General features: G+C 43.1%; 1 protein-coding gene across 1 annotated transcript; it reads left to right on the top strand.

The window, feature by feature from the left end:
• Positions 1-1,258: 1,258 nt before the first annotated feature.
• On the top strand, positions 1,259-25,345 carry zcchc14 (zinc finger CCHC-type containing 14). The gene is made up of 16 exons (XM_022746195.1): positions 1,259-1,753; positions 3,450-3,671; positions 10,773-10,844; positions 10,932-11,019; positions 15,301-15,371; positions 15,502-15,573; positions 15,804-15,871; positions 16,271-16,452; positions 18,940-18,976; positions 19,110-19,161; positions 19,288-19,620; positions 19,799-19,887; positions 21,292-21,394; positions 21,651-21,798; positions 22,183-23,427; positions 25,047-25,345. Exons 1-16 carry the CDS (start codon positions 1,259-1,261, stop codon positions 25,100-25,102), a joined length of 3,333 nt encoding a protein of 1,110 aa, XP_022601916.1. The 3' UTR covers positions 25,103-25,345.
• The last annotated feature ends 1,597 nt before the right edge of the window (positions 25,346-26,942 follow it).

Genomic DNA, 26,942 nt, shown 5'->3' with positions numbered 1-26,942 from the left:
AAGTAATACTATTAAAAGCAATAGTTCATAATTAGTCGTTAGGAATATAGACACTAACTTTCACACTGAGGAAACTTTTATCATCAGAAAAGCATCAAACACACGTGTATCTGGCACTTTAAAGCTCCAGTAACTGAGCTGATATATGTATGAGCGCATGAGAAAAAGATGTGAAACAGCAAGGGTAGAGGATATCCCCCTGGGCCAATCACCAGGAAGGCTTTGATTACAGACAGGACTCGCAGCCAATCAGAGTGGGCTTTTTTGTATAGTGGGCTGGTTTTGCTGCCAGAGTTGGGATAATGTTAAACACAGCTGTTTTTTTCTGGACTTCAAGACTCATGGCAGAATGCAGGGAGCGTACAACTATGTTTTGGCACTACATTCATTAATGGACATTGAACAAATCTGCCGGTGTCATCGGTGAGTTTTCCCCCCACAGTGGTGTCTGATGAGGTAATGTCTCGAAAATGTTATAATGTTATTTCCAGCGGCGGCAGCAGCAGCAGCAGCAGCAGCAGCAGCAGCTCTAGGCCACACTAGCTTTGTTTTTAAACTTTAACCGCAGCACAGTCTTGCTAGCAGTTGAGACTTTGCGGCTGGGCTCCTGCTCACGGCTCCCTGCACAAGTTTTGGGAAACCATGAGGACGGTGGAGCAACTCTACAGGAAGGGATTGTTGTGCAGTGCGGGACAGCAGAGCGGGGCGGCTCCGATCAAATAGTCGCTGTGATTGAGACTCTCCTTGAATGGGGCGGTGTGTTTTCATCTTCTCCACCAGTCTGCAAGAACAGTTTTTGTGCCTCCAGGGGGGCTGCGGTCCGACCGGCGGAGGGGGACAAGCCGGAGTGACTCCTGACTGCCGCGTTGCGTGCTCAACAGAAACAAGAGGAGACTTCTGAGAGGTTGTGGCTCGGAAAGGCCTGCTGCTGAGCCGGCGCCGGTCCGCCAACAAAGGAAACGACTGTTGCTCCTTTCATTTCACTCCTGTGTTCGCCGTGTGTGGAAACAAACAGTGAGAGCGTGAGGTGAGAAACAGCCTCAGTCACCGAGTTCAATTAAAGTTGACAAATAAGCTCCGACTTTATGGCCACTTGAGAGAAGCGCTGCTCACGCGCTCCTGCGCAATTACGCACGTATACACACAGTCCACACACGCGCTCTATTTGTTGTCAAGTTTACTCTCAGTTGAAAGTCTGACATTTTAACTCCACTTGTTGTCTAACCAATAACAGTTCAGTTTGAGTGGATGTATGAGGATGGTGGAGAGCCGGAGCTGTGTCCAGAGGGAGGGGGTGTACCGCTGGTTCTCCTCCCTCAGCTCAGCCCAGAGGGCTGAGTTCCTGTGCGGGCTGCTGGACCTCTGCGTCCCCATCGAGCTCCGCTTCCTCGGCTCCTGCCTGGAGGACTTGGCCCGCAAGGACTACCACTCCCTCCGGGATGCGGAGATCAAAGCCAACAACCCCGCTGACCTGTCGGGCCTCACCAACATCACCGACGAGGTGGTGCGCAGCAAGCTGCTGGTGTCCCTCGCCTTGCTCGGCTCAGACAACCGGGAGGCGGCGGGGGTCCTGTACCGGACACTGACTCACACAGACACGGTGATCAATAACTATGGACTGGCGCTGAACGACGGGAGAACAGAGGAGCAGTTTCTGTTGCTGTTCACCATGGCCTCTAACCACCCGGCCTTCAGCTTCCACCAGAAGCAGGTGCTGAGGCAGCAGCTCAGCCAGATCCAGGACATCCTGCAGGTGAGAGGGATGCTCAGAGTGGAGAGCCACTAGAAAGTTCACATATAACATTGCTGAGGTGGAGTCAGGAACCAGGGGAGCACTTTGAAACACTTGGTTGAGGAAATAATTTCACTTATTTCCCATGCAAATCACATTCTTTTAAGAAACCATCTCATTGGTGCTAGTGTGGTGAAATGTAAAGATACTTGGAAACAGGTTGGAAATTAATAGTAGATGTTGCTTTAAAACACAGCACAGAATATAAAATCAAATCACTTGACAACGTTTATGCAGATAGAGGAATAGGTCACAAAACTATTGGCTAAACATGTGCAAATGTCACTTTCTTAACATTAAGATGCTCGGAGAAATTAACTTGTATTATCCCAGTTAATTACCAACACAGTTGTTCAATAATTAACACTTTGCATGTAGAGTGGCATGATATGGAAACAGACTGCATCAGGTGGAGAAAGTCCAAATAGAGAAAGAGACTGTCATTGTTTTTTATGTGGTCACTCTGTGAGAGGAAGCGAAAGCAGCACCAAAAATGATCCGGTAAAGTCTTATTGTGTGACTGGCATAAACAAAACACAAGAAAAAGTCCCGCTGAGCGACTGATTGAAAACATGTGGTTACAAATTGTCTGAACAGAAAGTTTTATCAAGGAGCCTCATCCCTCTAACAAAGTGCCCTGTAAATCCAGAGCACTGGGTGTTGCCCTCCAGTGCAGTGTGCTCTGAGTCATCACCACCACCTTTGCCCCCCCCCCCCCCCCCCCCCCCCGGTTCCCCCCCCCCCCCCCCCCCCCCCCCGGCCACAGGTGAGGTTTTCACCTGCTCAGAGAAAATAGAAAGTGTCAACACACCAGGTGAAATGCAAACAAAATTTTAGGTTTGCCTCAAACCTGCTCAGGAAATACATTACAAATGAGCGCAGTGCATTCACATGTTATTTATACACCAGAATTACAGGTGAGAAATAGTCAATGACAGGCCTCAGTCATCTGCTGTTCAGTGGTGAACAAAGTAAATTACATGCCTGTAGGTGAAAACTGACAGCGAACAGGAGGTGAGGATGTCCACGGCCCCGAGGTCAGATTTAAAGAGATATTCTTGTTATTTGACCTAACAAGAAGATACTTCTGGTAAATCCATCATTTTTATAACTTAATTTAGTTTATTTATTTATTCAATAGGGACAATGCAATTTAACATCGTTCCAATACAAAGCATGAAACTGATGTGTTGCACAGAGAGTTTATAGCTATTGCTCATTTTCAGCTCTTGTCCCTAGCTTGGCTTTTGCATGTACAGTGTAATTAAAACTTTTCATTATCATAAAACCACAATACACTGCAGATATGAAAGAAGAGTAAAATTCTATATTGAAATGAATTGATTGTGATATAAAGTCTAAGAAGAGGCAGCAACAACAGCAAAAACTGATAATATCATACAATTAGCTAAAGATATAAATTCAAAATAAATATTAATTAACGATACTAAAGATGTGTGAATATTAATCATTAATACTTTTTCAACTTAATATGTGTTTACACGGCTTCATAGTGAAACAAGGGTCAGCACAAGGCAACAAAAGGCCTTTTCATATCTGATGGACAGATTAAAAACAAATATCTTTACCAGCTGTGTGTTACAAGTCGTCATATTTGTACTCTCCGGCCTCTCACTGCGCCTGTTGGTCGTTCCAGGTGAGCAGCGGAGGAGCTGGAGAGGCTCAAGCGGTAGGGCCTGGCGGGGATCGAGCTGCTGTTTGTTACACTCAGCCACATCACCACTTTCACCCTCAGACCGTGTCCCTGCCTCTGGCCTCGCTGTCCCCCGCTGCCTGCTCGCTGCCTGATGCCAGCGCTGCCTACCTGCCCCTGTCTGCCTGCCAACCCTGCCACGCGCACTGCACCTGCTGGCACAGGGTAGGGAGCAACATAGTCCGAATTTGTTAGTGTTCATGTACATTTATCAGTGGAGCATGCCTCAGTATTAAGTTATTGGTATTTGGTAGTTTGAGTTAGGCTAACCGGCTACAAGGTAGTTCATGTCTTCAATTTATTCTGGTAGCAAGTGAATGCAAAAGAGGGAGAGACCTTGTTGCTATTGGGATTGCAACAGCATTTTCTTTTCAAAAATCTTAATTTCCAGTAAATAATTCATGTGAATTTGCATAAATGTATGCAGGGTAATCTTAAACTGAGTGTGGATATAAAACATAAAACATTTCATCTCAGCTGTGTAGCCCAGAAATTAAAACCCAAAATACAAACTCAGAACACAAATCAAATTTAAAACAAAAGTCACTTTAAGAATAAGGACAGCAAGTCTCTTACTCCATTGTGTATCATGTGGTTCCATTGTGGAAGTTAAGTGTAATTCAAGTGTAATGGATTATGCATCCTGTTGAGTTTGTGCCCACCACTGGTGCAGCGCTTTCATGTGCTTGTTCCTGCTGTATCCGCATCTCGGGCTGAACTGGCAGAAGAGACGCACGTGGCTCAACAATACACCTTCATGCTGACGGGTTCATGCTAACAGTTTGTGGCTATAATGATCACAGGAACGTAGCAGTGTGCCGGAAGAAGAAGAAGACTGTTGGCTAGCACTAGCACAGGTTTTCCAAATCAAAAGAAAACAACTTTGCAAGCTACTAAGTTATACTTCTGTCTACTGAAAAATAATCATTTGTTGTTGTTGGAGGAGGATTTTAGTTTCAAATGTAAAATTTTCAATGAAATAGGTCCAGATTGAACGACTGTTGTTTATCAATAAGCAAAAACGAGTGAGAAACTTAAACCAAACATATGACACATGATTGACCTTGATTTAGGTTAGACACTAATGACATCAGATACATCCGTGCTAATGCGTAACAGAGGCAGTGTAGGACAGTCCAACAGCACTGTCATAACTGGTCTTAAGCTAGTGAAGCTGGATGTGGAGTTTGAACCATCCATCTTTTTTTTCCTTTTGTTTAGTGACAAGCCAAACCACTATCACGTGATAAATGTTTTGAAATGTGAAGAAATGAACTTGAACTTGAACTACTTGTAAAAAACAATACTACTTCTAATGACAACATCAGTGGTCAACCGTAAAATGTCCAAATAGTGATGATAAAAGATGACAGGTAGGAAAAGACGGCGGTTGTTTACAACCAAATGTGGCCCCACTTCCTGGATGTGTTGTAATAAAAGATGGAGATCACAGATGAAGGGAGGGGAGGGGGATTTCCCACTGATGCAGGGAAATTAGTGGTTCATTAACCTCCTGTTACAGTAACATCTGGGATCATCTGGCAGAGATTTCGGATGAGAAAGAAACTATTTATCACTGCGAGTGAGATCAAGACGGATGGCAAAACAAAGTTAAAGAAGCGAAACACTGGTTATGTTTTTTCCTGTCTACCACAGAGACATAGACACACACACACTTGAATGTTCACTGAGAAGCAGGCAGGCACACTGTTTAAACATGTGTGAGCAGTGAAGGGAAAGTACCCAGCTCAGAGAGGAGCGTTTGTATTTAGTGTTTTGTTGCCCTTGGCTCCTGCTTAGTGCAGGTCAGCACATTTCTCTATGCTGAAATCAACCTACTGTGGTGTGTGTGTGTGTGTGTGTGTGTGTCTGTCTGTGATGCTGTGCATGTGCATGTGTGTGTCTCCAGTGAATCCCCAGGAAGTTATAAATGCTCTTACTCTCTCTCTCTCTGTCTCTCTCTTTCTCTCTGTCTCTCTCTGTCTCTCTCTCTCTCTCTCTCTCTCTCTCTCTCTCTCTCTCTCTCTTTCCTTCCCTCGGTGCTCGGAAAAGGAATGACAGGGTTTCATTGTAAACTAGAGGAGTCTCATACATTATCTACAGTAGAGCAGCTTTTAGCCAGGCCCACTGTCACCAACTGTAGATATATTTGACACAATAACTAAGGGCTGAAGGCTGTAACTGTGTGTATCTCTTCTGCAGCAAGGTTTTATGTTAGCCACAGTGCTAGGAAGCTATGGGGAGTGTAACAGAAATAACTCTTGACTGCTAGTCGAGTAGTAGCCATCACTGAGGACTCACCTAATCATTGGTGGAGTATTCAATTAAAGTATTCAAAATCTTCACTTAAAGCTGCACTTATCAATATTTTTATATTTACAATGAATCAAATGACTTTGAGTATTGTGAAAGGGATCACCTGCAGTGACAAACCCAATTAAAACTACTATCAGTCTCTAAAGTAGGTAAATTAAATTAAGTACTTTAGCTTACTGTTTTGGTTTTATGTCCTGCAACTTTAGCGTTTTGGTTCACTTTCATCAGACAGCTAATTTTAAAGTGCTACCTAGTGAAAACCAAAAGTCGAGCTAAAAGGAGAGAGAACAGTGGATTGTGTCAGGTGTTCAGAAGCACAGCTATAAAGGACTGTTGAAGTTTCTCTGTGTCTAAGTGAATGGACAATCTCTTGATGAATTTCAATGTCGTGTTTACAACTTGTTCTACTGCCCCAAGTGGCCATTTAAATCAATTAATGCAGCTTTTACTATGTAAATCTTGAGAAACAGCTGTCACTGTGGCCAAAAGTGGCAATTATAATAATGATAATGGCAGATTGAATATCCCATAATTTCCCATGATTCTCTTGAGCTTTAAAGGTCATCAGTGACTGAGAGTAAGTGGAATGGAGCCACGAGCAAGAAACGACAAACATGTCTCCTTGTGCATTTATGTCAGTAAAATATTTATCTGTGACATAACAGCAAGTAGTGAAGAGCATTATAAGCATCATAAGTTTTCTAACATTAGTGAACATTGGCGAACTACTTGTCGTACCAGAACAAGTGTGAGGCTGCAATAGCAAAACAAAGAAGTGCGCCGAATGGTTCAAGCGTTTTATTATGAATTTGACTTTTTACTTGTAAAAGGAAGATTGGGTGTATCTCCCTACAGAGGGTGTATATCTTTCTTTAACATCTGATCAGAATTGCAAAGGGCCCTCTCTAGTGCCAGTGTTTGGTTTGTCCGTTCTGGGCTACTGTAGTGACACAGCGGTGCAACATGGCGAACTCTGTGGAAGAGGACTCGCTCCCTATGTAGATATGAAGGGCTCATTCTAAGATAACGAAAACACAATGATTCGTAGTTTCAGATGATTGTGCGCTAATGAAAACAAAATTATGAATGTTATATTCCAGTAGATCCCCTACACACTGGTCCTTTAATCTTCAAAGTAACCAGTAACTATAGTGTATATGTACAATAAATGTAGTGGAGTAAAAAGTTCCTCAAACTTGTATTTCAGGACATCAAAACACATTTTAGTGTTGCACCAGTCGCTGCAGCCAGTTCTTCCTCCAGGATTTTAAGTCAACTTGCATAAGCTTATTTTAACACAAAGCAGCTGGATGCCGAGTAACTCCAGAGGAGAAATAGTTGAAGTTGGTTTTCTCCAGCAGGTCTAGCAGCAGACATGCAGCAGTATGAACAACACATATGATGGGTTGGCCACAACTGTTGGGCCTGTACAGACCTGCATAATCACCCTATTATACGAGTGCTTTATACATCTATAAAAAGCAATGCCAGTGTCAGAATTAACAGCAGAGTTAAGCTGACTGTTATAGGAGAGGGAGGAGGAGTTGCTGTCAGCACACACTCTGGGTTTTATAGTTTTCGGTTGTTTTCGCTCCATGAGGTTCATGCTAATCGAAATATCCGGATACGTATCTTTATTTCATTATTTCATACTTGTTTTCCTGTTTCTTCCTCATAATCCACCCCACTGAATCATGTTGATCTCACAAGTGCTGTTTTTACTTCATGCAGTTAACGGTGTTGCAGAGTTAGAATCTCCTTCCTCTCCACTTACAGTCTGCAGACAGAGCACAGAGTTGGCAGGTTGGGCGAGTAACATGCAGATGTGGCAGTAGCACACTTAATTGTTTTCAGATCTACTGCCTCATGCTGTGTGTGTGTGTGTGTGCGTGTGTGCATGTGCGTGATTCTATGCAATAGCACATATTGGGTTTTTCCTCTGAAGGAAAAGGAGACAACCATACACTCCATAACTCCAATGAAATATTTTTATCTTTAATTGTGGGTTTCCTGCTGACATAGAGAAATAACCCTAACCCTGAAGTAATAACCTTTATTTAAACAAGGGGAGACACAAAAACATGCCGCATCTACCAACCGGTTTTAAACACGGCAGTGCTTTGTAGTATAGTGACTTAAAATGCTCATCGGCCCGTTCACGCCACGTTCCATACATTATAATACAGAGCATACTACATTGTAAGATACAGTAAATGATTAATCGAACCTTTACCCTTACTTACATAAAATCTCATTATGTGACAAGAATCACTCTGGTTGAATTTCCATGACAAACAGAAATATGTGGCTAAAACAAGTCCTGCTTTGTTTACACGTCAAGGATAGTGTGAAATTAAATGTATAAACAGTGTAGTATGGTGACACACTGTTTACAGCACTGGCTTTGGGTTGGGGGTAATATTTCATAATCTTGTGGTCTTTTGGGATTTGCTAACTGTGTTGTTTGTGTTAGAGACTGACTGTTTGTGGTACCGGCTTGCCACATGTTAATGTTCTGCATTCAGTAAAACATTCATTAACATAATGAACAACAGATTTGTTAAAAAAAAAAAAAAATCAGTTGTAATTATTCGTTTTTACCCTTTTTTTGTTTAAAACCTTCTCTAATGGCTCTAATGGATGTTTTCTGGCAACTTGATGGTAGCACCACAAGCTGTAATCACAACATGGCATATTGCACTACCCTCTAAAGCTGATATGATGAACGTGTTAGCAAACGGTTGCCCATTCATACAACTGGCAGACAGATCGACATGAGGATTCATTTGCTGTTGTGTTTCTGGACACATGACGAATGTAAGTCAAGTATTGATTCTCTTTTTGGCTCTGTTTTGGTCTCTACCATCTAACCAAGAAAAAAATCTTTAGCTGCTAAATGCTACACTGTGCTCACTAGGTAGTTGGTACATCTGTTGTTTGTTTCATGGGCAGGTAGAGTACAGAATGTTTTTCAGAGCTTTTTTGATTAAAAACAGCTGCCTGTGGCTGGAAGTGACAGATGAGAGCAGTGAGAGTGAATTAAAAAAGTAAAGTTGCGGGTCATTAAACCCAAACAATGAGGTGAAGAATATGAAACGCTCTATGGAGCTGAGCTGAGAGGAACCGTAGAGTTTGGTCATAGTTCTCTGTGGGTTCACTATGGGCAGGTCCATTAGCTTGCTCCATTTTTCATATTAGAATATTGATTAGAGCACTTTCAAATAGCCTAACTAATAAAAGTTTCAGACAAATAAAGTAAAGGAAAAATCCACCCTCAAACAATATCAGGATAATTCCAGTCCAGCTACTTAATTTGGCAGCATCTTTCTGATTTTGGTGGTAAGCTAAGCTATATGTACATTTTGCTATTGCTACATAGCCAGCTCTAGCATTAACAGCTGTTTACTTACTAGTCTAGAAGAAATGTTGCAACTTCAGCATCAAACTTTATTCCTTTACTCACCAAGTGCTTTTGTCCAGTGTTGGAAAGTAACAGCAATGTTAACTCTTTTCTCTATCATGTCTTTTCTTCTGCTGAAGTTAGCACGCTAACTAGCTATCCCTGGCCCTTCCCATCATTTTCCGATAGCGACTCACTGTAGCCTCCTATCTGCCCTGAAGCCGTAGCACTGTACAGAAGACGTATTATAATGATGGCTGAAGCTCCACAGCAGAGAAAACTTATGAATAGGCCCTTTAAAGGGAAAACCCCTTGATTAAAAGCAATGATATCTTGCATATTCATGAAAGGGAAATTTAGAAATTTACTAATTGAAGTAGAAGGTAACAGAAAGAAGATTTAACACTAATGAAACTAAGTTACCTACAGCAAAAAGACTGTTTTGATGACAAGAGTATTGTAAAGTGGAGTTTTTCACATGATAATAGTTCAAAAGTTGCGGTTGTGATCGTGTCAGGACAACATCTAATGCCATGGTCAATTTGACATGGCATACTGACAACAGCTGACGTTTACATTTTGTTGGTTTTAAGAGTTGTTGCTAAGTAACCAAAATCCAACGTCTTCAAAATGTCTCATGCCAACGGCATCTTGACATATAAAATATGGACATTCTAGTTGTGAGTAAAACCCACCGTCTGCTAAACGTCACAATGTCACTTAGTCAATGTTGGGTTTCGACGTCACCCTGACGTTAGAGTCATTAGAGTCCAAAGTCTTTCTGATGTTACATCGATGTCCTGTGCCTGCTGGGCGGTTTCAGTTAAAGCAGCAGTTCCTTTGATAGTAAAAGGCAGCTCAGGGTTTAAATATGTGATTGAATGTCGGCTCTCTCTCCCTAAAACTGCTCCTCGAGGGTGTTGCTATAAATAAGAGCGCCCTCTCAGTCGAATGGCCTGGTTAAATATTGGTTTGCTCTGCACTGCCAAATCTTTCTCCTCACTTTGTTTTAGCACTGTGCCAGCCCTGGAGAGAGAGCGAGAGCGTTGCTTAGTCTTTGAATTTGTTCAAGCAGTGACAGCACAGATGCTTAAGCATTGCATTCATCTAGACGGTTGTTGAATGTTGCCTTGTGTGTGTGTGTGTGTGTGTGTGTGTGTGTGTGTGTGTGTGTGTGTGTGTGTGTGTGTGTGTGTGTGTGTGTGTGTGTGTGTGTTTGTGCACATGTTGGACTGTGAAGGCAACTGGTTGAGAGGAGGGGGGACACAGTGTGGGACTGTTTCTGCAGAAGCAGAATTCACTGTTTTGTTTTTGTTTTTGACTCATCTGTAAGCAAAGAGACATTTCACATTGAATGACAAATATGATACAAGAACAAACTTGGTTGCACCTTGAGGTCACAGTTATATTGGTAACGCACATGCTCCAGTGCACAAACAAGCTCTACTTAAGGCCGAGCATGTGACATGCTGTACTGTAGTTATCCCTGACCTTTGCTCTGTGGTCCTAACCTCTCCTCCGCTAAACGATCTCTCACCCCTGTCCTCCAGAGCCAGACCAGAGAGGCCGGCACAGCCTCGGGGCTGGGCTCAGGGGTCACCAAGGGACGAGGAGACCAAGCGGTCGGCCAAGACCTCACCCCTCCTCTCCCAGACCTCCCTCTTCCTCCTCCTCCCCCTCCTCCACCACCACCACCTCCTCTTCATCAGCCCCTTTCTGTACCTGCTGGACAAGGCCTGGATGCAGCAGCAGCAGCAGCACCACCCACAAAGACCCACCAGGGGAAAGCAGGAAAAGGTAAGCAGTCATTACAGAAGTAGTTGTTTGTATTTGTCTGCTGCATTTCTAAAAAATATTGCTACACAAGGGCTTATATAATGGAAATATTCTCTCCTGTGCAGTTGTACTTCCTACTGTCATTGATCTCAGTGTGTCTCCCTGTCTTACTTACTTACTGTATGTATTTATGGTTTCACCCCCGCCCTCCATCTGTGCATACCGGCATGCAGTGTGTGTGTGTGTGGTGTGTGGTGTGTGTGTGTGGTGTGTGGTGTGTGGTGTGTGTGTGTGTGTCTTGCTATACACCCAGTTAAGCCCAGTTGAACAAGACGTGGCATGCTGGCACATCTGAACTCTACAACTAAGCTTAAAGAATGCTGCCCTAAGGCTGTGTGTGTGTGTGTGTGTGTGTGTGTGTGGGAGAGCTGCAGCGTAGTATGTCACTTGAGGACGCACATGATTACAGGTTCAGAGTGATCTGTCAGAGCAATCATCACCAAACCACCTAAATCAATAATTCCTATTGCGATAAAACTTTACAATCTGTCTCAACATTTTAGTCCAATAGATGCTGAATAAAAACTGCTGACATTTGAACTCAAAGTCATACATGTCGATATTCTCATGTTACTTTTTTTCCCATCTTTTTTCATAAAAAGTCGTTCACTTGGTGTTGTAGTAGTTGTTGTTGTTGTTGTTGTTGTTGTTGTTGTTGTTATTGTTGTTTTTGTTGTATTAGGTGGCAGAAAAAATCTCAGGTGTATCTCAAACACTGGGCAAATGAAACTGCAACTATCTACATTTCTAGACACTATTGGTTTTAGTGATAAGTGTTTCCTCTTTCACACACTCTCTCTCCGTCCGATGTTCGCGATGTAGCTGAACACGGCTAAAATGAAACACACGTCATGACAAAGTCGTCTCACTCTGCGTTCAAGGTCATAATCACACTCATGCTCACAAGGCAAATTGGTCATCTAAGAAATCTTATCATTATTATCCATTTGAACTCAATCACCCAATGAAATCGTGATATTGGCAAAGTGCAATATCCAGATCGCAGGAGCTGCAACTTTTTGTGATACAGGTCAAATGTGGAGGTAAAGCAACATGCTTGTTTGGTACAAGCTCCAACAAAAATCACATCATCATCATATTTATATTTTCCTCTGTGAAATTTAATTGCAAAAATTACCATTCCCAGTAAAATTGTTACTCATATCACAATATGATTTTTTTTTTTTTTTTGGATACTGTTCAGTCCTTCAGTGCAGTATGTGGTTTAAGGTGGGGCTCAGCCTCCCTCCCCAGGCCGGTCTGTTATTGTCTTGGCCCCGTGTCTCTGTCGGTAACACAATACTCAACTATCTCACTACCTCATGGTCACGCCGCATAGCTGTCACCAGCAAGAAAAAATACACACACAACACACGTATTCAGTATGTAGAAACATATAAAACACAAATGCAAGGAGGCGTCCACACACATTCACACATACACAGACAATTAAGTTTATATGGTACACTGCAGTTTTTGTTACCTCAGGCCACAAAGTCACAGGGGCAACACGAGGGGTATTTACTGTCTCTTTGGGACATACTGTAACTGTAACTCGTCATCAGCATGTCATGTACACACACTGCTGCGCTCAATAAAGAGTGTGTGTGTCCAGTTCTCTGTGTGTGTGTGTGTGTGTGTGTGTGTGTGTGTGTGTGTGTGTGTGTGTGTGTGTGTGTGTGTGTGTGTGTGTGTGTGTGTGTTGCAGCTTAGATTAGCGTGAACAGCAGGCAGCATTTTGAGCCTGTCACAGCTGTTGCCCAACAGACACACAGCAAGGTGGTGAGCGGTGTGTGTGTGTGTGTGTGTGTGTGTGTGTGTGTGTGTGTGTGTGTGTGTAGTGAGAATAATAATGATAATGATACACTTTAATTATATAGCACTTTTCTTAACAATGTTACAAAGTGCTTCACAAAAGAACTAATAACTACTCTCTCTTCTCTCCTTTATCCCTCTCTTTATTCTCCTCCTCCTCATGTCCTCCCCTCCCCTGCTGCTTGTCCCTGCATGCCTGATGTGGTTTCAAATAGAGAGTTGTGGAGTCTAATATGTCTAAATCGATACCTGCAAGTCTTCTGCTTACACACACACACACACACACACACACACACACACACACCCATCTATTTAGCATTCCCACCATTTCCACTCACTTTCTACCTAATGACATGGATCTAATGGCAGCGGAGCAGCCCTAACCCGCCTCTCCACCTGAGGCAGATAAACATACGTGCAATGTGGAAGAGAGGATGTTATTGTAGGTATCAAGGGAAGGAAGAGAAGGATGTTATGTGTTTTCAAGTCACACTGGATGAGTGGGAGTGAAGCTGGGGTGGAGGTGGTCCGGGGCAGAGAGCAAAGATTCGGCTTCTAGAGTTTAGAGCTGGATGCGTGTTAAGAGGTCCTGACCATCGTGGCCTTGCCAGCGCCAGTGTTTTGAATACATATAGCTACAGTCAGGCTGTGGGTAAGAATTTGGGGAAGTTGAATCCCAGATGGGGAGCAGCATCCTGAATGAGTTGTACAGTAGCAGCTTTGGCAGCACAGCCAGGACGGCGTTTCTGTCCAGATGGGAAATTAGAGTGGACAGTTTGTATACATGGGAGAGTTGTGGGCAAGATTTTCGCCTTCTTCTGTTTGACAAACTGTTCAGTCACTCGTGGATCATTAGTGTGTACAGCCAGAGATCTCCAAGATATTAAGGAATATAAAAACGGTTCAAATCTTTGGTCTGTGAACACGCAGCGAGAGGTCCTGGAGAAGAGGTGATGAGTCAGCAAGAGGAAGTTTAAATAGAAGCTGAGGCTCACAGATAAAATTTGAAGGAGGATGTGAAGTGTATGCACTCTACTACTCGTGTCCTTGCCAATCAATGTAACACCTTTTCTACAGGTTAGTGCAATTAAAAGTGCTTAACGAATAACAGATAATGACGACTGACTAATGAGACAGTAAAAATGTAAACAGTAAAAGACTTTAAGACTAATGCACACAAGAAATAAGAATGAAAATGAAATGTAACAGTAAAACCAATAAAATAAATTAAAAGTTATGAAATGGGGGGAAATAAATCATTATATAATCATTATAAAATTAACTAGTGGACTGTTCTTTCAATTAATCCACTGAACCTTTTAGGGATGTGAGATATGAATCATGACATCACAGTCTATGTCATTTCGTATCACATTATCAGTACTGTGTAGTAAAATAAATCTAAATGAATGGATAAATTCATTCATTTTTAATTAATTTTGGCTAATCCACCAAAGTAAATACCTGTCAAATCAAAGTACATGATTATATTGATGCAAAAATAGTTTCAAAAATCAAATATTCCCCTGCTCATTCATTTGCATCTCGGCCCACGTGGCCTAATGCAAACAGAGATATCACAGGGATAGATATTATTACGGTAAATGCTCAAAATCACAATTTTCCAGAGCTTCTCCTCAAGGTGAATCGTTTTCAATTTACATACATACAATTTTATAGTGTTATAAAAACAGAAAAGCAGCACGTCTTCACATTTCAGAAATTTGAACAATTGAATTTTCTACAAAAAGAAGTGTCAGAATAAAAACTGTTGTGGATTTAAAGCCAAATTGAACCATCCCACCACCAACCTAACGACCTGCTGGTTCACTTTTCCAAACAAACTGAAACAACGGGGCTTCTTCTTGCGCTCCTTAAACCGGACTCCTTGTTAGCTAACTCCCACTTACAGCGCTGTTGACCACTATCAGGTAAAACACATGTAGCCGGGGAAGCAGAGCTATTTCACACCATAATACAGGAAAGAAATCTCAGCACCTGGAGAAGTAATCAACGCGGAGTCACGGAGACTCGTCAACAACCCCGCCAACATTTTTGCATGTTCTGTATACTACATTCATTTCGTGTTAAGTGGGCAGTGAAAAGCCTGAATCTCTACCAGCTCTTTGGTAGTGTACATGACCTTTGACCTTCCTGTGAAGCCGCGTCAGTGTTGTTCCACTTGAAGCCACATTAAACTACTTTGCCTGAAGTTTTGTCTTCACTTGATTTATGGCTTTTGATAGGAGGCCAGGTTAAAGTTCCTCCTCCAGGCCACCTCATCCGATCAATCCTGAATGACTGACGTGTCGAAGCCACTGTCTCAATTGCTCAGATGTTGTGGCACAGTTTGCTGAGCGTGAACTGGACTGTGTGAAGCTGTGAAGTGTGGTTAATCATCTGTTAAACACTCTGCTCTTCTTTCAGTGGTGATTGAGAGGGTGGCGCTGAGAGGAGTGACACACAAGTCCGAAGACACCAGTGAATATGTGTTCGAGGTCAGCACAGAGTAAACATACAGACACACACACACACACACACACACACACACACACACACACACACACACACACACACACACACGTTGACTTCTGTTCACTAACCCTAACCCTCCCCCTGCTCCTCCAGGTGAGCTGGTCAGATGGTTTTGTGTTGAACGTTGTCCGAACTCAGCAGGAGGTGACGGAGCTGCTGTCCCAGGTCAGGACCGTGAAATCGCACTTTTCCCTGATAGAAATAATCTCAGGCTCGACTCAGCAGTGAGAGGTCTTCACTACTGTTCAATCCCACTGTCCCTGTCAAAGCTGTTTTGATTAGTCGGGATTCATGGGGGTGTAAATCTCGGTATCTTCAGCTATGGAAATGTAATGACACAGTGGACTCGGTTTTTTAATGTGTTTATGTCTCACATGTGGAACTTTCTCTCTCAGCTGTCACAAGCATTTCCTGATGAAGGAGTGGAGAAGTTCCTCCCTCAGTCCGTAGATCTGGACCCCAGGTCAGTCCCATCACCCTGCCTGTTTATTTATTCTTACTGAAAAGTGTTGTTCCTCTCTCAGAGAATTGTGTCTACTTTAGACTTGGCCGTTATGGGGGTTGATTGACTGATTGATTGATTGATCATTTGGAAAGAAACCCAGATGATTATTTATCTGGATAAGCGTTACTTTACTACAATATGCTTTACTGAGAATATACTGAATTCATCTATATCTAAAACAGGTTTGTTGAGGTAACTCATCAAAGCTCATTTTTCAGTGCACCCCCCATGATGCCGCTCAGTGTGATATGTATAGTCTTTTCGTCCAAAGTCAGAGCGTCTCTCCCTGTAGTTTTTGAATCCAGTTGACTTTTTGTGTCTGACTCCCTGCTGTCCCGTCTCTCTGCCTGCACCCAGGAGTCTGACAGCGCTGCCCTGCCATGTTCTCCAGCACCACAGCGTCCAGCTGTTCTTCACCTCCACCAGACCTCTCTCACCCAATTGTCCTTCCTCCCTCACTTCCTCCTTACCTCCCTTACCCTCCTCCCCTCCCACAGCTCCCGTGGCCCCGACCTGCCCGTTCACCTCCTCCAGCTCTAGTAAGGCTTCATTTTCTTTTATAGTCACTGATTTTTGGAGTCTTGGAGTTTGACTTTATTTCTGTTTCTTTAAAAAAAAAACAAAAAAAAACTGTAGAGCAATAGCAGACGACACGTAGCAGAAATCATCAGACAGATATGAAATGGTGATGTTGTGAGTGTGAGGCCGCAAAGGCTATGAAGCCAGTGAGTCTTTATAGACAGCAGCAGGGATATAAAAGAGGAGATCCCTATTCTTAGATGCAGGGAGAGAAGGGACCAATAAGGGACAGGGCTAGAGGCGCAAGATAAAAGATTTCATGTCTGGCTTCTGGTGTCAGAGATGAGAGAGAAAAAAAGAGGTAATTGAAAGGACAAGGCCGTGAGTCTGGATCCTGGTTGGTGGTGGTGACGAGGTGAGAGAGGTGAGACTGCAGGCAGGATTTTCAGTTTGTGTTTTGGAGGTGTTGGAGGGAGCGGACGGGGTCTATTTTAGTCTGGTGTGGGAATTCAGCGTGGCATGTTTGTGTTGGGAAGCCTAGAGTGTGGTGACCTCATGTTGATGTATGTGTGTGTGTGTGTGTGTGTGTGTGTGTGTGTGTGTGTGTGTGTGTGTGTGTGTGTGTGTGTGTGTGTGTGTGTGTGTTTGTGTGCTCAATTCTATGAGTGTGACTTCATCGCGGAGAGTATTTTTATCTGGCAGTGCAGTGTGTTTGTGTGTGTGCTTGTACTTTTAGTATCTGTTTATACCTCTGTGTGTGTGTGTGTGTGTGTGTGTGTGTGTGTGTGTGTGTGTGTGTGTGTGTGCGCGCGTGTGTGCCAGACTCACTGGAGACCCCGGGTTGCAGGGCTGATATGAATGTGTCTTTGCTGTAATGTGTAACCACAAACACACAGACCTCTGCCCTGCACCGCAGTATATCACAGACCATCCTTCATAAGCTGAATATGAGGCTGTAACATCACAGTTACTGAACATGGATCACTGCTTCTAGAACAAAATGAAGTTTGAAAATACTAATAATAATTAAATTAATGATAATATTGTTAAAAAATAATAATAATAATCTTAATTATCCACGGATGTGTAAATCTGCCTTTGGTTTCACAGCGTGGTTAAAACATATTGTAACTCACAATCAATAAATACAATAATAACTAACCATAGCATGCATAGTACAGACAACATGGCAGACATGAGTCCGGTGTGAATGATGCTTATGAATTTAACAGTAACAGCATTTGGTGTAAAGGACTTTCTGTAAATGTTCTTAGTTGCTCTCGCTCTGATACAGATTTCAACTTCCTTATTATTTTTGTCTCTTGATATTTCTGACGCTCGAGTGTGAAGAAACCAGAAGACACTTTACAAGTCAGTCACTTTATTATCGGTCCTTCGCCAGAGGTCGGAGTTTATGGAGTGCAAGCGTGAAATTATGTTTTATTTATCTTTACAGTTTAATTAAAAAAACAAAACAAAAACACTGATGTCCTGACACGGAGAACGAGTATGAAAGCATTAAAGCAGAGGGTGAATGTCATGTCTCCGTCTCCAGTTTGTTGTATTCACCACACGGGACGTCTAAACTGTCTCAACCATAATATGTAGAAGTAATTAACCTGATGGCTGAGGACTGTTGCACCAATAATCCTGATTATAGATCTATTGGAGCGTCACAGAATGGGACTGATAGAAGTAACACTAGTAGACTACACTGTTGCTGATGCTGATGATACAGGACTGAGAAGAGCCTTAAGTTTCCAGCTGTTCAGGACAAATATTTTCTTTTGCTAAATGAGTCAAGATAAACTTGGAACAAGATAGGTAAAGAGGAAGGAAAGAGAAAAGTGCTGATGAAGGAAAAGCAGACAAAGTTGCAAGTGTGACTTTATGATTCATTCAGGATTTACACACACATCTAAAATATTTATTTAATGAATAAACAACTTTGGAGCCTCCACTGTCTCTAATACTACAGTTTCCACAGCAGCTGGAGGCTCCTTCCACTGTGGCATCAGATCAGTTTAACAATCACTGAACTGATTGCGATTACACAGGAGCCTTCATCCCGTTAAAAACATTGTCATTTGTGGCTCTTGGGATTACAGCGTCCTGGATGATGGCGGTCGTCGAGCTTCAGTGGCCTTTAGTCACAGATTCTACAAGTGTCTGATTTCCGCTGGAGGAATGAACACCACTCATTTGGTATTTTGATGATGCTGTTGTAGAGCGAGGTCTAACACGTCGCTCTAAAACCTCCCCTTAGCTGTCGAACTGGCTCGAGGTCTGCGGACTGCGACATGTGACTCGCATCATTTTCATACTGGTCATGCCGCTCAGCGAGCCTGTGTCCACGCTGTAGAAAACATCGCTTACTTTGGTGTTGTTGGTTGTTGGTTAACTTTCTGCAGGCTGCACGATGATCTGGATTTCACTCACTCAGACACTACTTTAGTGAGGATGATGATGATAATGAAAATGATGAAGGTTCTTTGTTTTTCTCACAGATCTTGGCTGTATGCTTCAGTACCGAGGAGCCAACAGGTAAGATTCTTTACTCTCTGTGTTCCTTTATATCGTTCATCATCATCATCATCATCATCATCATCATCATCATCATCATCATCATCATCATCATCATCAGTTGTTCCTCCTCTGATTGCCTCTACTCTCTCAGGGCAGTGTACAGAGTGGCCAGCGTCCAGCCCGTCGTCAGCACCCACAGCTCCGTCTTGACTCGCTCCACCCCTCACCTCTCCTCCCTCCCTCCTCCTCTTCCTCCTCCTCCTCTCCCTCCTCAGCACTCCCCCCAGCTATCCTCCCTCCCTCCCCCTGTGCCACCCCTGCCCGTCCAGGGCTCCATGGCCGTCGGAGGTGATGTCTCCTCCCAGCACGGTCAGTCGCACGCGTACCCCCAGCCCCAGCAGCACTCCCAACACCACCTTCACCTGCAACCCAGCAGTCAGTCCGGTGCACAGTCACAGTCCCTCCACCTGTCCCATTCCCAGCCAACGTCCCACTCACACTCCCAGTCCCTTTCGTACTCCCAGTCCCGTTCCCAGACCCACACCCAACCTCCGTCTCAGTCTCAGCCCAACAATCCGGAGCAGAACGGCATCCTGGACTGGCTCCGCAAGCTTCGGCTCCATAAGTACTACCCCGTCTTCAAACAGCTGACCATGGAGGAGGTGAGTCAGCTCGTGTCTTTAGCTTATACAAGACGTCTAACAGAAAACAACAAGTAAACTCAGTCATCCACTAAACCTGGATTTCTAGCTGTTTTTGTTGCTCATTCAAATTTTGTCTGTTTCTATTGAACATGCTGTTTTTACATATTCTGATTCTGTTTTTCTGTACAACCTTCAGTTTTTAGCGCTGACAGAGGAAGATCTGAACAAGTACGACTTGACCCAAGGAGCAAAGAAGAAACTCAAGACCCAGCTAGAGCTACAAAAGTCAGTAGAGTAAGCTACAACAATCTCAAATCCAGTTTTCCTCAGTCTTTTTTTGTCTGAAACTGCTTTTATGCTGGAAGAGGGGGGAGGTTGATGTGCTGCTCTTTTCTGGCGAGTTATGTGCAGCGTGAGAGAATGTGGCGTAGTCCTGCGCAGCTACGAGATCCTCATTTGATCCCCCTTGCTCACCATGTTTGTATCCCAAAACATTTCTGGATCTGACCTGGAAGTGAAGTGTCATCCTGTTAGGCTCTACCTCTTTGCGTCTCTTTGAAGCTTGTTCGCCGAGACTGGATTACGGCACATCCTCTCACATTCTCACGTGCTCTGAAGCTTCCAGATCATCTGGAGAAAAACACCAGAGTAGATAACTGAAAAAACAAAAAACAAAACAAAAAAATGCTCACTAATTGCTCCTTAAAATTGTTCTGCACTTACAAACCTCTCCTTATACACTCTCTAATCTTGACTAGTAGATGGATTACTGATGGAATATTTGTTTTTATGTTTGCATGATAGTTTTGTCATGAATAAATTCTCACTGGATACAGGGCTGATGTACTGGCAAGATAAGTCGACGTGCAGAGTGATGGATAAGTTGGAACTTTAGATTTAATTCTTACCCGTAAAAACATTAATATAAGTGACCTCAAACTACCTTCTACAGTGTAGACGTGTGTGTGTCGATGGATGGTGAAGTTAGCAGATGCTCTGTCCTATTAATGATTAACAGACACACTCATCAGCTGCTGATTTCACAGTGAATATAGAGCAGTAACGGTCCATATGGTGTCAATGGTTAACCAGCTGTAGGTGGGCTGCTTAGATAAGGTGTACTTACCTGGAGATAACCAACAGAAACACATGCAAAAAACACAAAAACACTGACGTGCAAGCAAATGTGCCTTCATGCTCCCTCTCCCTTAATTACATACACACACGCACACACACACACCTGCATTCCTCACATGTGAACCTGCTGTTACTATCTCGTAATCATGTTTCCATCCCCGGTATCAACAGGTTTCCATGAGGCAGGTGACAAAGTGTGTATGTGTGTGTGTGTGTGTGTGTGCACGCGCATGCTTAAACAAGACACAGTAAATGGAAAGTTCCTGCAGTGGTTTTCCATGTGGCAAGTTTGCAGATGTGTTTGTGGAGGAGCAGCTGGGATGCTGAGGGACGTGTAGAGTGGACAATGTCTCCACCTGGTGGTCATTATAGGACATTTTCTTAAAAACTTAAAGAGTCAAGCTTGTAAAATCGTCTACCCTCCATATATTAATGCTAAAATCTGCGTCTGCAAATAAAAAGTACACTGAACAAGATGCATCAAACATCTCTTAACCTCTGTCTTGGTAACAGACTGTTTTCCTTGGTAGTAAGACTGTGTGTCCCCAGCAGGGAGATGAAGATGGAGAAGCGGTCCTGCAGCGGCATCGCCAGGGTGACGCCTTCCAGTCACATGGGACCCTCAGCACACTCAACCGCCACTGCAGGTAACGAAGCTGCTTTGTGTGAGGCTCTCTGCTTGTTTAGACATGACAAATATCACAAAGCTTTTGCTGCAAATGGCCCAAAATGAGTTGATGTGGTGTTTCACATTTGGATATAAAAAAAAAGACAGTGTCCAGCAGTATGAGACTGTGGGAAGCTCCCAGTGTTCAAGTATGTATTTTTGTGATTGGGAAACAGTGAGCTGCAAAAAAAAAAAGATGAAAACAGCCCAAATTCATGGTGTCCTGAAATGTATATCAGGAGAGCTGCGAGTGGAGGTGGATGCCGTGCCGCACCATCACCCCGTCTCCACAGACAGCAGCTCATCCTCGGGATACTCCAGCTCCTCCTGCTCCCCTCGGACGCCACTGTGCTGTGACTCCGCCTTTGACAGGAGCAGAGACATTCACAGGCGTAAGTTTCCTGGCAGGACCGTTGAATTCATTATTTATTTGTGTGAGTGAAAACCTGAGTGAAGCAAAGACGCTAGATGAGTTTTGGAAGTTAATGACAGCTGCAGCTTGAAAGAGGCGTTAGTATTTTCCCCTCTCAGTTTGCCCCAGTTCTGACAACAAATAATTTGCACTAGCATAGACTGATCAATTTTCCTTACTTGTTAAAATGCACATGATCCTCAAAGAAACATTTTGGATTTTATTTACTTTTTATTGAAATCTCACAGCTTTTTTTACCTTCTTCTATTTGACATTCAGTCCCAGCATATTAACACATGCACAGCTCTGGTATTTACTTTAGCTTTCCACAAGTCACCCTGTATCTGTGTTTCAGGTGTGTCAGGTCCAGATGCTGCAGGAGGGGGTCCAGAGAAGGACCGGTCCTGCCTCTTCATCCTGAACTCCAGCTGCCCCGCAGGCTCCAGTCGCCCCACAGCCCAGGTCCTACCCGTCCAAACTGATCCAGCTCCCCCTCTCCCTCCCTCCTGCTCCTCCCACCTCCCCTTCGGTCTCCCGCAATCTCCCTTCCACCCGCAGGCCAGCTACCCCCAGACCCTGCTCTCCCCGGTCTCTAACCCGGCACGTATCCTGACCTCCCCACGCAAGCCCCGACCGCCTCCGCTGTGCACGGAGGACAGGACTAAGCCTCTGGGCTCGGGGCTGCCTGCGGCCGCTGCGGGTTTCAGCCCGGGGCTCGGGGTGGGGGTGGGGATGGGGATGAGGCTGGAGAACCTGTTCCCTGGGCTGAACATGGACGGCTCCTCTGCGCTCCAGGACTCGGTGGTTTGTCGTGGCCTGGCAGGAGGCGCTGTGGGTCTGATGGTGGAAACCAGCTCGGCTCTGACCTCCACCTCCAACAGCCTCCACCATGTCTCCCACCCCCCTCTCCACTTCCACCTCTCCTCCTCTTCATCCCCCTCTCCGTCGGGATACTACACTCATCCTCCTACCTCCTCTACCTCCTCCTCCTTCTCGTCTTTCTCCTCGTCCTGTCCCTCCACCAAGTCCGGCTCACAGTCCGGGAGCTCTGGAGGTGGAGGGGGCTTTGTTTCCATGGCAACCGCCAGCAGTGTTCCTGTGGCTGCAGTACCCGGCAACACTTACTACCCTCCCCAGCCCACCTCCAGCCCCTCCCCTTCCCCGTCCTCTGTCTCCTCATTGGATCAAAGTTCAGGTCACACCACCTCCGTGTGTGTTTGCAGCTCCTGCGGTTGTCGGGGGAACTGCGGCACCTATGGGGCGTTGCCTGGATATGCTGCGGCTGGTTACCTGCAGCCGTTCTCAGCCGGCCCCTCCCTCTTCACTCTGGGTCCTCTGCTCCATCTCAGCCCCCTGTTAGCCTCATCCAGCGGCGCTGGCAGCGGAACCACGCCCTTCTCCTACCCAATGATGATGCCTCCACCCCTCTACCGCCACAGCCCTGTGTCACATGACCAGCAGCAGGGCTTTGGCTTCTACCAGCCCCATGGCAGCATGGGAAATGGAGGCCAGAAACGGGTAGCGGGGAGTATGTCATGTTATAACTGTGGTGCCAATGGACACAGAGCAGAGGACTGCAAACAGCCGCCCATGGATTCAGCACAGCAAGGTGAGTCTTTTTCACTGTTTAATTACAATCAATAGGTTTAAAAATCACTTATAACTGAATCAGGTAAATATGCATGTAAACAACTATTTTACATTTGCCACTTCATTTCAAACTGCTTATATGTATTTACATAGAAAAATTGAAAATGTACATTTTTAAACAGACAAATGAATTGTAAGATGGAGAATCATAGGTCACATCCGTAAAAGTCTTCAAAACATTTCTTTTGTGATTCACTCTAATTCATTATTTAATTTTCAGTGTAGAATAATCAAACAGGGATATGAATTGACAAATTTAATGATCCTTTTCAAAACTTTTTAAAACAATTTAAATGCAGAGTTAATTCATTTACAATTGTTTTATTCATTTGCTTTATTGCTGTGACCTGAAAAGACATTTGTGCTGCCAAAGCACATAAAAGAAAATACAGGTCATGGGCAAATAAAACAACAATGATTGTGATTAATATTATTGATCATAATGAAACACTGACACATAATTGACTGATTGAATGGATATTTAATTAGTTTTAATTAACCTTTGTCTCTTTCACAAGAGAGACTTTTCTTGTTGTTGCGTGTCACGAGGTAAACATGTATCTCATGGGACTGTTATTATTACTGAAATGTTTTCTGCAAGGTTTGATTGAACGACCATAAGAGCAGATTACAAAAAATAAGGCCTTTCCATGATTTATTTAAATGATCAAAAAATAGAAAATCTATATGATCAATCAATATTTGTGCATAGATATAATGTTCAAATTGGAAGTTTAGAATTCTTCCCTTTTTTTAACCCCTAACCTACAACATCAGGTGTTACATTTATTTAAGATTATGAAGTTTTTATTCTTACATCAAAAAATGCAGTTAATTAACAGAAGAGTGTTCTTAGATGTTGATCACATCACAATATGGCAAAGGTCATTTATGAAGAAATTAAACTGATGTTCGGGGGCAGTAAACGACACTCCACTTGCATTACGTCAAACAAAATTCTTCACACATACAATTAAAACTTACATGTCTAATTTACTTAGTTTATATTTGAAAGTGCAAAACAGATTTTTTTTTTTTACCTGAATTCCAGGAGTAAGAGCTGATTTTCAAATTGAACACAAAAACATCAACACAGGAACTGTTACTACGTCCACACAACTATGTTTTCAAACGAAAACATCTAAACAACTAAAAGATCTCTGTCCAGACGAGTGTTTTAGCTCTGCATCAGAAATGATCTTCGTCCAGACTAACACACCTGAAAACGCATACATACCTGAGCAATCACGTATACTCGGCATGTGCGAGCCGGTGTAAACAGGAAGCAGATTGTCTTCTCTGCAGTTGATTAGTTGCAAGAAATACTTAATGACCGAGGAACAGCAAAAACTGCTGCAGTGTTAAAATGCAGAATTTAACTCCTCAACAGCTACTTGCAAAAACAACAAGGTCAGTAACACTTGTAATTCATTATCCACGTTGCTTTCACCAGTTTTCGGTGCTCGAAAACGGCGGAGTAGTGCTGGCAGGAGGAGAAAACGTAGCAAAAGAGATGCGTTTTAACATGAAAACGTAGTAGTGTGGACTTAGCATAAATTTCTCTGTTGTGTTTCACAGGGACGTTTCGGCTGAAGTACACTCCTCACTCTGACAGTAAGGACTCAGGGGACTAACCAGCAGAAACACCATTGGATTTGAATACTCCTGACACAACTGTAACCTCATGTTCCTGCTGAAGCCGGCAGGCAGCGGCCTCGCAGCTGAAAAAGGGACGCGCATGCAGGAAGCCTCCGTCTGTGTGCAACAAGGCAGCATGAGTCTGTTCAAAGACTCCTTTTACCCTCTGTGAGAGACGAGGATGGAGAAGAGACAGAGAGGAATGGTTGACATGGTCTGTGTCGTCATATCATCTTTCATCCCTCCTCAGATCTCTACAGATACAAACAAATCTCAAGGAGAGGTGGGATTTTTAAACATTTCAGAGACCTAACTGGAACTCTGCCTCATCCACAGAGGAAACACTACAAACAGATAATCAGCCATGTTACCTACAGCGGGATATTACCAGCTAAATGACTGAGGATTTCAAGTCCCCTTGATGGTTCACAAAGCATCAGTGAAGTGCACTTTTAACTTGCTCTAAATCATAAAACCCAATTTAATCAACTAAGCTCTTATTCTGACAGACTGGATACCGTGGATATACTGTTAGTCCAGATGTTCCAGAAGCTCCAGTGTTATTTCCCTTTGACTGAATCTGCTGGTAAAGAACTTCTCGTGCTAGAAGAACTGAAGGAAGCAGTTCTCTTGTATGTCTTATGATCAGGTTTGACTCACTGCTGTCCATGGAGAGCATGTGATGTAGAGTCCACTTACAAGAGCTGTGTCCCATTTCCATACTACACACTAACTGTTTATTGTATATACTATATTCTAATTTTTGTTATACTTTTTTACAGTTATTATACAAGAAGGCAATATACATAATCAGTTTATATTAACAGAAAAGGATGCAACACATGTGGCATGCAAAGTGCAACTTTAATGCCATTTTCAATTCAACTTAACGTAAAGAAACGACAAAATGTTTTTCAAAACAATGTCATTTTTTGTTTTCTGAGGTGTTTCTGGATTATTTTGAATTTTCGCAGCTCATTTCTTTTATGCATTTCCTTGTGGGAGAACAGTGTCCATCAACAGCATAGTCAAAAATCACATGTTTTTAAACATAGTGTGTACTGTTGTATGGATTCAGGACACAGCTGTTAAAACAAATACAGTTTTTGGTACCACTTTATAATCAGACTGCCCGTATAAAGGATTTATGAATGCATTATAACTAGTTTATTAATTAGCTTGTTAACACTTTATAAATCATTTATTAGACCACATTAGATAAGAGGGCAACAGTGGACTGTTGCTTGCCAAATAGTGAGCCCATATTTCTCTCTACTGTTAAGCCTTGTATCTCATTAGTTACTGAGCTTTCTTTGTCTTCTCCATCTTCCAGCATTCGTATCTGTCTGTTTCATCAGAAATTTGTTACTAGCAATTTATCATAATTGCATATCAAATTATCATATTAAATTAACAGATTCATACGCTAAGGCCTTGGCAATATTGTTTACCTTGACATGCTATCAGCAGCTGCAAAAGGAGCCTTATTTTAAAGTGTGAAACACATCATCATTTATTAATAAGTTACTATAAGGCTCCTTTTTAGTAACTCATTAGTAAGATTAATGAGTAGTAAGCATTAACTTGATCTTGCCAAATAGTGAGCCTGCATGAATGTATGAAAACTGTGTTATAACTTGTTTATAATTGTTTATATATGATTTATTTATTTATCTGTTAACAACCAAATTAATAACCTAATTATAAACCATTTACAAATCCATTATAATGGTAGTCTTATTGTAAAGTGGTACCCAGTTTTCAATTGTGGAAGGGTGGAACACCAGCAGAGCAAAGAATTCCTGTAGAACTTCATATTGCACACCCACTGGAAAT

This window comes from Seriola dumerili, unplaced genomic scaffold, assembly GCF_002260705.1.
Source record: "Seriola dumerili isolate Sdu_G_001 unplaced genomic scaffold, Sdu_1.0 BDQW01000097.1, whole genome shotgun sequence".
Classification (NCBI taxonomy): Eukaryota; Metazoa; Chordata; class Actinopteri; order Carangiformes; family Carangidae; genus Seriola; species Seriola dumerili.
Note: the sequence above shows the minus strand (reverse complement) of the source record. Positions and strands in the feature narration are given on the sequence as shown.

What these genes read in the sequence shown, in the direction of transcription:
- zcchc14 (XM_022746195.1), top strand. Translation starts at nt 1,259, where the DNA reads ATGGTGGAGAGCCGGAGCTGTGTCCAGAGGGAGGGGGTGTACCGCTGG. An exon ending in TGACGGAGCTGCTGTCCCAG is followed by an intron (nt 15,574 to 15,803) that starts GTCAGGACCGTG and finishes TTTCTCTCTCAG; the next exon opens with CTGTCACAAGCATTTCCTGA. An exon ending in GTTCACCTCCTCCAGCTCTA is followed by an intron (nt 16,453 to 18,939) that starts GTAAGGCTTCAT and finishes TTTTTCTCACAG; the next exon opens with ATCTTGGCTGTATGCTTCAG.